Source organism: Danio aesculapii, chromosome 12 (genome assembly GCF_903798145.1).
Source record: "Danio aesculapii chromosome 12, fDanAes4.1, whole genome shotgun sequence".
Lineage (NCBI taxonomy): Eukaryota > Metazoa > Chordata > Actinopteri > Cypriniformes > Danionidae > Danio > Danio aesculapii.
In genome coordinates this window covers 19,298,404-19,311,213 of record NC_079446.1, presented here as the reverse complement: position 1 = coordinate 19,311,213, position 12,810 = coordinate 19,298,404, and the positions used below count along the sequence as shown (strand labels likewise).

General features: G+C 34.9%; 1 protein-coding gene across 2 annotated transcripts in view; it reads left to right on the top strand.

Annotated features, from left to right (window-relative positions):
• The window catches only part of tecpr1a (tectonin beta-propeller repeat containing 1a), a 56,938-nt gene that overhangs the window by 37,625 nt on the left and 6,503 nt on the right, over positions 1-12,810 (top strand). For both annotated transcript variants that reach the window (XM_056468866.1, XM_056468865.1), the window contains exons 15-22: positions 1,235-1,362; positions 1,442-1,544; positions 1,615-1,711; positions 1,792-1,871; positions 4,028-4,084; positions 5,579-5,753; positions 8,054-8,189; positions 8,376-8,468. In XM_056468866.1, the coding sequence (XP_056324841.1) occupies positions 1,235-1,362; positions 1,442-1,544; positions 1,615-1,711; positions 1,792-1,871; positions 4,028-4,084; positions 5,579-5,753; positions 8,054-8,189; positions 8,376-8,468 (869 nt within the window). The remainder of the gene's footprint in view (positions 1-1,234; positions 1,363-1,441; positions 1,545-1,614; positions 1,712-1,791; positions 1,872-4,027; positions 4,085-5,578; positions 5,754-8,053; positions 8,190-8,375; positions 8,469-12,810) is intronic.

Sequence of the window (12,810 nt, the reverse complement as noted above, 5' to 3'; positions counted from 1 at the left end):
TTGGTTTCGAGTGTGGTCCTGAAAAATCTTCGTTCGAAGGGCTATTCACCCCTTGCCCTTAGCTCTACACCTTCAAGCTAAAGAGAATTGAGACACCCCTACCCCTTGGCGGGAGCATGCAAAACGAAGGGGAAGGGCTAAGGGGTAGAATTGGGATTGGGCCTAAGTGTCTAATGCACGTTTATGCATCGAGTCATATCACTCAGCTCTTACTGTCATTTTTCTGGAGTCAAAGGATGCCAATAAATAAATAAAAAAAACATCTGTTTTTTTGCAGAGGTTGATATCAATTCCTGCCTGTGTTTTACTATACATTAAAATCACAAAATTCAACTCTAAATATAAGCTAAATTTTAGTTATAAGGGGCAGACAAAGATATATTTAATCCGCAACACAACTCAAGAAGCAAACTTAATTATTTATTTATATATATATATATATATATATATATATATATATATATATATATATATATATATATATATATATATATATATATATAAATATAAATATATATATATATATAAATATAAATATATATATATATATATATATATATATATATATATATATATATATATATATATATATATATATATATATATATATATATATATATATATATATATATATATATATATATATATAAATATAAATATGCATGCCTGTGTGATGTATGTAAAGTTTTGCCCGGGACAATGTTTTTTTTTTTTGCATCTGACCCTCGACCAAAAAACTTTAGACATCCCTGGTCTAGATTGACTCAAAACAAGGGAGAATCAGAGAGAAAGAAGTAATGTGCTAAAGGGTTATTATAGCCCAGGACACGTCACAAGTCACGAGGTGACAACTTGTTATTCGATTCTCGGTCAAGTGCGAGCATGAGGGTTTTTCCACTAGTGCTTTCAGCACTGCCTCTAGCGGTCTGGAGCGATAGGAAATAGAACTACCCATACGCCTCTGTCTGCATATATTTGATACAAAAACTTTAAATGAAATAAATGCTATGAAAACAATTATTGTTTTTTTAGTATGTGTTTTCAGCAGATATCACACAAACAATGCAGTTGTTTGGTGAGTAGAAAGTTCAGAAAAATGTGAATTATTTGAAATATTTAAACCCTCAACTTTTGAACTCAAATGCATGTTAACGAATATCCATTGGCTTTTTTGTTGCCTTATGACAGCTCATGAAAAATCATTCTGCAAACATCAAATCTTCATCATCTACAGGTTCTGGCGTCAGGTTGGAGGGCATTTGCACATTGTGGAGTCCAACAGTCTTGGTGTGGTGTGGGGGATCGGCTACGACCACACCGCTTGGGTCCACACTGGAGGATATGGAGGAGGCTTCTTTCAAGGTAAATGCATCAACTAGTCTCTGTTCTTCTCACCCAGTCTGTGATTTAGTAACGTTACGTGTTTATTTCACACATACAGGTTTGGCAAGCAGCACAGATAACATCTATACACAGACTGATGTCAAGAGTGTTTACATATATGAGAACCAGCGCTGGAATCCTGTCACTGGTTACACTGACAGGTTAATATTGAGCATGATGTTTATCATTCAGAATATTCAGTATACTCACTGCGCATTGTTTCTCCTCCAGGGGTCTTCCTACTGATCGTTACATGTGGAGCGATGCCTCTGGTCTGAAGGAGTGCACTAAAAACAACACTAAACCTCCCTCTCCACACTGGACTTGGGTTCGTCTGCTATTTATTTTTTTCCAAAACATAAAGAACTCAGTTGCGGTATTTTTGAATACTCCTTTATTTTGTTGCAGGTTTCAGAATGGTCTATTGACTATTCTGTAGCAGGAGGGACAGACAAAGAAGGCTGGCAGTATGCAGCTGACTTTCCTGCGTAAGTCATTTTGCTATTAAAGTTGCTGAGGTTTTTTAATTTCAATAAAAAAAAAATTCTGTTGCAACTGAAATAGAATATTAAAGGGCCATGAAACCTATCCCCACCCCCCCCCCCCCCCCCCCCCAACCCCGGAAACATTTCATGCATGCTCCCCATGACAAATGAGATATTGCATGCGAGGAACTGCTGGAAAAGTGTAGTTTTAATAAAATGTTTGATAACGCACGGCGAATGGAAGAAAATAAAAACCTCCGCATTTTTCAGTAACTTTGATGCTAGGAGTGTCAAAATTATTTGTTTCTTCAGTGCACCGCGATGCAGACGTGGACAATTCGGTATCGGTTCAGTAATAATCATAACCGGTTATTATGTACTGACGTAATTTATCTCATATGCGCTATGTCGTCGTAGCTTACTATGACGAGGGAGGGGAGCGTATTTACAACACTCCAGCTACTTATTTCTCATGTGATTGAGAGAATGAAAATACTCCATTTCTCTCTCTCTCTCTCTCTCCCTCTCTCTCTCTCTCTCTCTCTCTCTCTCTCTCTCTCACTGTGGCCCATTTGACCTGCTGGCATGACTTTTCCTCTCCTTTGGCTGTTTTACAGCGATACTTCTGGATACAGACATGAGCGCGTGTCTGTAGAGTTTTCTCCACCGTGTCTATCATGGATCAAATGTGATCGCTGCTGCCGCTTATCAGTGTCACTTATGTGTGAAGAGTGCATCGCGCGAGAGCCAATCGCAGCCCTTTTTGTTGAGCTTGTGACCAATCAAAGGGGTATAAGAGAACTTGGTAGACAAGGATCAGAAAGCGAGCGGGATATTTATATTTGTTTATATTATTTGCTATAAATGCTCGTGTTGTTTAAAGGTACAGTTTAAATATCTTACTGTTTGTATTAAATGACAAAATTGTGTAACAAATAGTATATAAATATAAATATATGTATACATTTTAATACAAGAATTAATAGTGATATTAGCATACTGTAAACTTAATAACTAAATCATTTTGACTAAGGTATGTCTTTAAAAATTGAAAGAGAACTGGTGACGAGACTAACTAACTTTGCCTCTGAAGAAACATGAACAAAGAACACTGATCACACACTCACCAAATCTGTAGAGACAGGACAATCAACACAAACTGGAGCCTCTTTTTTTTTAAAAGGAGATGAGTGGCAAATCCAGATTTCACCATTTCCAGATGCGAAAAGCTCTCGGGTAAAAAGTGTTCCTTACAAACGTATTTTTGTCGCTTGTTAGCAGAGCACTGTAATCCACACGTGAGTCCAGCTGCGCTCTCATAGCAGGAAATTGAAAACAAAACCTTTGTTGCGGCACATTTAAAAAACGCAACACTAATGACCCATGTCTCCAGACAATTCTTCTTCTTCCCCTTTCTGAACACTGTAACAGGTAAAAGAAGCTATCATGCATATTAATGAAGTTTCACCTCATACACAATAGAGCGCACTGTCTTTCTCATGAATTAATGCTGAAAGCTCAAAGACGTCACGTTGTACCCGCTGTTACAGACATCCAGTCTACATGCTGGAATTCACGCAAGGATCTCATGGCTGTGACAAAGCTTCAAATTTTCTTTTCAAACTGGAAGAACTAATTTGCTCAAAATAATGCAAAAACAACCAATTTTTTTCTGTTTTTGAAATATATGTGTCCTAATACTGTTTTAGCAGAATGGGGCACATATATGACTGTCAGCATCTCAAAAAAGTGTTTTGGTGTTTCGTGACCTTTTAAGTAGAGGGAAGGGCTTTCTTTTTGTGCATCATTCACTTATAGCAAACTAATGGTTAAGAATATTATGGCTGAAGCCGTCAACTACATTCTGATATACAAAATATTGTTTTTTCAGTGGACTAACTTCACTGAATAAATGTTTACCTAAAGAAAAACAATGTGCGCTAGCAAAATAAGCATTGAAAAGTTTAATTTCACACAAACTCTCATCACTGGTATCTTTCATGCCAATTTAAAGAGCAACTGGTACAATATAATTTTTATAAAATCAGGCTGAAGTTTGTATAGAATTAATTGCTGGAGTTTGAATACAGCTTGCAAAAGTATAACGTGTGAGCTACAGTAAATCTTTTCGATTTTTCTGAATGTATTCAATGTTCTAGGTCATACCATGGATATAAAACACTGAAGGATTTTGTTCGTCGCAGACGTTGGGCCAGGTATGTAGTAATGTTGAAGTGATGTTTAAGGTACTTTGTAGGGGTGGGAGTCCCCCCAAATACAATATTTTCACAATACTTGTATCATGATACAATATTATTATAATTTTACATACAGTTGAAGTCAGAATAATTAGCCCCCTTTTGAATTTTGTTTTCTTTTTAAATTTTTCCCCAAATGGTGTTTAACTGAGCAAGGAAATTTTCACAGTATGTCTTCATATTTTTTCTACTGGAGAAAGTCTTATTTGTTTTATTTCGATAGTCTACAAAACAAACCATCGTTATACAATAACCCAAACCTGCCTAGTTAACCTAATTAACCTAGTTAAGCCTTTAAATGTCACATTAAGCTGTATAGAAGTGTCTTGAAAAATATCTAGTCAAATATTATTTACTGTCATCATGGCAAAGATAAAATAAATCAGTTATTAGAAATGAGTTATTAAAACTATTGTTTTGAAATGTGTTGAAAAAAAATCTTCTCTCGGTTAAACAGAAATTGGGGGAAATTGTTGCATTTCATTATCTTTTTCCAGCTTCAAATTATGTCAATGGAAGATTTGGCAACATCTATTAACATTTCTTAGTTTATCTCGCTTCAATTTTATTGCTTCAGTGCAAAATGGGATGTTCAAAGCAGACAAACTGACCAGCATTTTAATGAAAATGAATATTGTATGCGTCTTTCTGCGATGTCGCCATCTTTATTTTACTACCTTACCCAGCTCAGCAGAAAAAACTCAATTCTACCATCTGCTGTAGTGGACTGTTAAGAAATAGATTTTTTTATTCAACCAAATAGTATAATGAACTATTCATGTATCGATCCTTGTGTCTATATAGTATTGCTATGGAAAATATTGTAATGCTTAGCCTATAGACCATTTTGAGGGATGTAAACAATTTTAAATGTCCATAGCTTCTGAGAGTCCAGAAGGTTCCACATATTGATAGATAATGTTACGATAACTGTTATAACATCAAGTTATGATTGAATCACCTCTTGTTATGGATGTGAAATAGTTTGATGTGAAATAGTTTGTTGACAATCATTCTTTCCTTCAAACAGGAAATGTTCATGGGCCAATGACATCACCACATTAAAATAGTCTATTGTCAGGAAATTTGGGGATCTGTATCATGCTTGATGAAATACTGAAAATAACTTTATACTAGGGTCCTATTAATTCTTTTTTACTTTTACTTGTTGTTAAAATAAACATGTTTAAAAATCGATTCACAGAAGATATTTGATTATTAAATAACATTAACATAAAATCAATAGATACTTTAAAGCAGTGTTCATTGTTAGTTATTGATAAGTAATGAAGTTAAAAAAAACGGATACATTTAAATATATTTTACAAATATTCAGTCAGGCAGTGTATAAAAATATATTTAATGTTGCATTACTTCAAAAAAATCATTTTTGTAATGGCAAGGGAAGTATTTATAACATGTTCAATTAATTTCTTAATTCTTTCACTTTAGAAAGTGTAAACTGACTACAACCGGCCCCTGGCAGGAAGTCCCACCTATACAGTTGAGTGACATAACAATCCTGCCTTGTGGGCCAAAGAGCACTGTAGAACAGGTGTCATTATGGGCCATCAGCAACAAAGGAGATGTTTTGTGCCGCCTGGGTGTCACATCACTGACTCCTGGGGTAAGAGACAAGTTCCTCATTTTCTAGACAACCGCTAACTACTCAGCATTTCTGATGTAAATATTTCACAAATACTTTACAAACTGTAAAGACCGTCATTTCATAATGATGATGATTTTGGCTAGAGCAGACTGTTTATGCAAGAAAAACTTCAAATGAGATGTTATAATATTGAGAAAGCAGATATTCCTGCAAAACTGATATTCAACCTGAGTTTTTAAAGAGTTAGATGTACTGTAAGTAACATCTAAAGTAATCTATACATTCAACGGAAACTCATTAGCTTAGAAATTAAGTTATGTGTAATAACATTAAATGACACAGGGAAAAAAGTTTTGAACACATGAAGAAAGGAGGTGTAAAAGGACATAGCGAAGATAGCAGCTGAAATCTCTCAGTAGTTAGAAAATAACACTATTTCTTGTGTAAATGTAATTGAATAGTTACCAGATGATGAATCGTGATGGGAAGTTCGGATCATTTTACTGAATCAGACCTTTGAGTCTGGTTCATTGAGATGAACAAATCTTTTTTCGATTTATTTCATGCAATTCGTTTAATTTGCCAAAGTATTATTAAAATGTTGCAAGATTCTTCCAAAGTCATCTACAACTACACCAAACATTGATCACACTACATAACTAGAATGCTATAAGAAAGAGAAAACAAAAATGTTTTGTTTACCTGCTCTTTTGTCTATGATTATGTCAGCTCACCTCTTCTGACAGGTCTTCAAATTTAAGTAGTTCGTTCACATCACACAGACAGTTCCATATAAGCTTAACCAATGCACACAGTCTAAGCCGAAAGAAGCCATGATTAGTTCATCTTTTGAGTCTTCGGGTTTTTAAGTCGTTTGTTCATTCATCACATGACGGCATGTAAAGAGAAATGTCTCAAACGCGAGGACTCGAGAAATGAATGGATCAAATCTGTTTCCAGGTTTAAATGCATATGACTGGCTTCTGTTCTTTACGTGATGACCGAACGACTCAAACCAAGGACTCGAGAAATGATCGAATCAAATCTATTTCTGACTTTAAATGCATATGACTGGCTTCTGTCTTTCACAAGATAAAAGAACGACTCAAAACCGACGACTCAAGAAATTATTGGATCAAATATTTTTCTGGCTCTGACTGCATATATTTGGCTTCTGTCTTTCACGTGATGAACAAACGACTCAAATCCGATAGAGGACTCAAAAAAGGAACTAATCTACTACTCCACCTGCACAAATGTGTGCATGCCCAAATGAATGAATCACTCCTTGAGAGGACTCATAGTTCTCGAGTTATACAAAAGATTCATTCAAAATTAATGAATCGTTCAAGAAAGACCCATCACTAATCCAGTTTGTGTAGGAGAGTTTTTGAAGCTGATCTGTAAATTAAATCCCCATAATTCAAAATTAGTTATGCTGTTAATTTGACCAAATACTGTTTTGAAGAGTACATAAAAGAAGATCTGTTTCTGTAAAGGCGTTAACCTTTTTGAGCAATTCATTTATGTGAGTTTCAAATGAGTTTACCATCTAACCAGATTCCAAGATATTTGTAGCAGTCAACATAATCGATCTCAGTACCGTTCAATGAGGAAATCTTAGGAGAAAACTCAACATGAGGTAAATTTCTATTAATAACTATACAAAAAAAAGTATTGAACACATGAAGAAAGGAAGGTGTAAAGGGCATGGAAAGCCCAGACAGCAGCTGAAATCTCTCAGTTGTTAGAAAGCAACACTGCTTTACCAGATTATGAAGATGAAAGCAGGGTGGGCATTTCAGCTAAATAATGATCCCACACACAGCCAAGGAACTCTCAACTGCTTTCAGATGAGATAATAAAGCTCTGATAGAATGACCCAGCCATTCACCTGACCTGAATCTAGTAGTAAATAAAAGTTAAAGACCAGAGTTGAAAAAACTGTGGAGAATTTTAGTATCTGTTAAACACTGGGGCAAAAATCATATCTGAACAATCCATACAAGAGGTGTCTTGATGCTGTATAATTAAAAAATAAATAAATAAAAAACATCCTTTTATACAAAGTATTAAATACATTTCTGGAGTACAGTACCTTCTTCTTGTGTCATTACATTGTTATTACACTTGACAAATTATTTTCTTTTGGTTTATTTGTATGTCAGGATTGTTTGGGTTTCCATGAAGCATTGGTGTTAAAAATGAATGAATAAGTAATGTATCAATTGGAAGAACTATACAAATGTTTAGAATCGTCCCTGTGAGAGTCTTATCAGAATGATGTAATCCTGACTGATGATGTGGCTTGCTCACAGGGGTCGTCATGGTTACATGTGGGAACTGACCAGCCTTTCAAGTCGATCTCCATAGGTGGCGTTCATCAGGTCTGGGCCATTGCTAAAGACGGCTCTGCGTTCTATAGGGGCTCAGTGTCAGTCCAAACCCCAGCCGGTGAGTATAACCTTCAGACACAAAGCCTGTGTCGTGTGCACATGTCGTGTAGCCCGATGAATATGCAACAATACACGCTTATCTAGCACAGTACATTTAAATGCAAGTCATACCTGTCACGCTGATGTTGCAGCATTGTCTAGAGAATTTCTGTTGCAGGATTAGAACAGTTTGATCTGTTTGCAGGAGACTGCTGGTATCACATACCCTCTCCAACTGGACAGAAGCTCAAACAGGTGTCAGTGGGAAGGACGTCTGTATATTCAGTGGATGAAAATGGTACACTTGTACACATTACATTGATAAGAGATTGTTAATACATCAGTGGTGAATGATCATTTTCAAAAGTAGGGAAGCACAGATGTTAGTAATCAATTTTTGATTGTGTGCTCAAATCTATTTCTATATCTTTGTGTGTGCAATGTTGCTTTTAAAAGCTGTTGTAGATTTGTGAAATTACTTAATGGAAATAATTGATCCTTCTTAGTAGTAATTCACCCTTTACTAAGCCCCGCCCTTCTCCTCCTGTTATTACACCTGTCAAGTTCTATTACAATATGTATGCGCCGGTGTTAAACATTCCAAGGGATATAATTAGTCATTTTTGTTGAGATTTCTGAGAAAGCCAGACAAAAAAGGACTGTAGTATGCATTACAGGGGTATATTAACAACATAATATGCAACCGATTAGAAAATAATTGAATCAAAATTTAAGCTATAGCCTAGCCGCCTCATACGCTGACCATTCAATAGCTTAGTTCATGCACAGCAGGATAGGTGAAATCTAAAAATTATCTAATATTAACTACAGTGGGTGACACTTGCCACCGCTGTTCTAAAGGAGTAAGATCATGGTTTTAGGTATGGCCACAGTTTGCGACTATGGGGCACAAGGGGACGGGATGCGTACGGATAGAAATAGCCTATACAGTAGCTGTAAATACTCTGCTACTTGTAAATGATGATGAAACAATGAAACAAAGCATTATAATTCTTTCATTAATCATTAAAAACTTGTTAACAAGCTTTATTATCATTGTAAACTTGTTAAGTGAAATGAGGATTCATTTTGCAAAGTAAAATTAAAGAAATAAAAGACAACTAAAATGAAAGTACAAACATACAAATAAGTAGGCATAAATAAACAAAGCAGTGTTTTAGCCTAAATATAGAGAGACGTACAGTATTATTTTAAAGTGATAGGACTAAGATAGTCAATAAATAAGCTTTTTCATTTACAGTTTTAATTTACATTTTCGTTGTTGATTATATTTTACAATCTCATTTTATGTCTCAATTACTGTAGATAAATAATAAATAAATAATTAAATAGGCCTAATTATTTATTTAAAGACATTTCCAGCGAAACGGTCGGGTGCACTTTTTATATAAAGGCCTACTATAATTTAAAAGAAAGCTGCAAAGTGGGCAATATTATTTTAATTCTAGCCTGTATTATTTTAATTAATTTCTTCTGCCTCTGGGTTTAATGCACGCGGGCTGCGCGAGATGAGAAACAACAAGGCAATATTGACCTTTTTATAGGCTATAGGCTGCTATAGTATATAATAGGGTTACACGGTTTACCTGTAGTCTGGTAGTATCGCGATACTATGGCTCAAAAAATACTGGCGGTGCCACTGTAGTTTGTAAATGGTAATATCGACGTTAACGGCCTATCTACAATAGATAGTGTTGCATGGGGAAAAGTCACACATTTGTGCAACAAAAGAACATTTTATTTTAATAGTCTGTGGAGCCCTTTAGGTTGCATGTTTTCTGACCTTTCAAACGCACACCTGAATTGGTTCATTCTGTTCCTGTCAATATGATTTAGTAGCTACATCAACCGCTGCAATCTCTTTAAAAGAACGACTCACAAAGTGAAATTTTGAATTACTTTGGATTGTTACCATGAATTACATTTATGTAGACCTATTGTAACATGTAAAATATAGTATTCCTGACAATTTTCTTTATAATTTAAGTTATGAATTATAGTATCACAATACTATTTGGTATAGTGATACTTCAGCTGGCATAGTATCGTAAGGAGAATTAATGGTATCGCGACAACCCTAGTATATAATAATTTAGTTTTTACATATAGTATTGCATTAATTTGCATAGACGTTTTATAGTTTATAGAGGCCTAAAATGAACGCCTCAGTTCGATTCTGTGTTATTATTTAAAACATAAATCTGCGTTTTTAATGACGGATGTGGGTGTCACAAAATACTTTTTAATCTAGTGTTTATTATTATTATTATTATTATTATTATTATTATTATTATTATTATTATTATTATTATTTAATGTGAACAACATTTAATAAAAGTTGAAATGTATTTATTACACCACCTTACTGGAAAAAACTATATCAATTACAGTGCTTGCAGGTTTGAAATATACTTGCGGTGGTAGCTGGATTGAAACACACCATTTACCCACATCACATAAATAGTTAACTATATGTGACAAACAAAGCATAATTTCAGTTTTTATAATAATTGTAATTATTATGACACTATTAATTCTCTTTTTTGATTGATTTCTCTTTTTTTAGCTAAAAAGCCTGATAGACTATTGTTGTGCAATGAAATATAGCGTTACAAACCGATGAGGAAACACCCATGGACAGTGCTTCGACATAATTCACTCATTGTGTCAAATATTAACATTATTGTCCCATAACAATGTACAGTACCTATAACTGTCAGTATGTTTGTGTGGTTTCTATTCTAATTTGCAGTTAAGTGGTAAAAAAAAAAACTAATAAATTGAAATGCAAATCAAAGTTTAAATTGCAGAAGTGAACAAAAAAAATTTCCCTACCAGCAAATATTAATCAGACACCAAATATACAGTAAAAGCAGACACTAACCCGCTATAACGTCATCACCAATGACTAAATCTCTAAAAGACCGATGAAAACATCTGTGAACCGTAGCTCTGACATGGACATGAGTGTTATAAATGTCTGAAAAACAGCTCTGGGTGAAGTATATTGATCGCAAGTGCTCCGTTTGTGATCGTATCTCGGTTTTGTTCTGTTGATATGTAATCCAAATATTCGTAGCTGGAAACAGATGGAAATATGACTGGATTGTGCTGCTTTCACGGCCCCTCACACAGCTTGAGTTTTAACCTTGGGTTTTAGGTTTTGGAAAGGGAAAAAAGTCCACCACTCCGTCCAAACCTTTAGGATACCGGGTATCAGATTTGCACAATCCATATGCACAATGCTTTGGCTTGTTTCCTTCGTTCGAACGCTTGAAAGACCTCCCCTGCGTAGCTATGGTTGCTAAGCCACGATTGGTGTGTGGTGGTTTTTCGGGTGTGGCTTAGCGAAGGGTCAATTGTGTTTGCAGCGGAAAAAGAAAAGATATTATGAGAATCATACAAAATTTAAAAAAAAAGAATTGTGCATCACTGTTTTCATTAGGCATGCACCGATACCATTTTTTGGAACCGTTCCGATCCTGATAGCAAATTCTTAGTATAGACCAATACAGAGCCGATCCTGATACTGTGCCTTTTTTAAGCATAATACAGTTTCCATAGTTCTGTTGATAAACTCAAATAATATATCTTTTTTAGTAATAATAACAGACCCATAGGCCTACTGTATATGACAGATGACACAAAACTAACTAAAAACATGCTGTTTTTATTAAATGAACCCTAAATGCATTTCATTATTTATGTTAACAGGAACAAATAGTCTTGGAGAAAGTTTTTTTGTGTTGTTATAAACAAACGTGGCATGCATCTTGAATTGTGAATGAATGGAGAATGATTGACTGGTGTGGCAACAGGAATCGCTGAAGTGAACATGAATTTAACTACTTGAATATTCATCTGTGCTTCACATTAAACTAAAGAATGGCTTCAGAACATTTGGGATATAGTAGGCCTACATGACAACTGTCTAGTGCAGGGGTCTCAAATTCAAATTGGCGGGGAGCCATTTCAGTGACTGAAAATTTATAGGAGGGCTGTTTTAACATTCAAGCACAAGAAAAAAGTGGAAACATGAAATAATCGATGCATCTTCAGACAACAGACATGACATTTATATTTCAAGCATTACCTGTCATCAGTGATAATGCAAGTCAGCACGTTTATCGTGTCACACATCAGCTGCTGAAATATATCTGTGGTTGTTGTGTGAATGGCCGAGCGTTAGACACACACGCAGTCATTTTTCCACACAGTATATGCAGTCAAAGCTTTTTGTTTCTTGTTGTACATATTGAAGTGGTAGTTTAAATTGCTATGAAAATACTACAAATAATAGCATAATAATTATTATTCTGTCCCAACCAGTTGCGTTGTCCCAGTAGCGTAAGATCAACAGAAAGCAGTTGTTCTTCTCAATATCTTTTTTTTTTGTAAAACTATAACAAAGAGGGGAAAAGTATGTACATATTCACATTTACTTTCACATGTTCAATCCAACTAGCAGTAAACTTTCACTAATGTACTTAGTTTTTTTATGCAAATCTAAAAAAGCATGAGGAAAATCCATTAAATGAGAACATTTGAATCGAATATTAGCAAAATGATCATATTTGTTACACCACCAGCACAACATGTAAGCCATGAAGAAGCGTTTG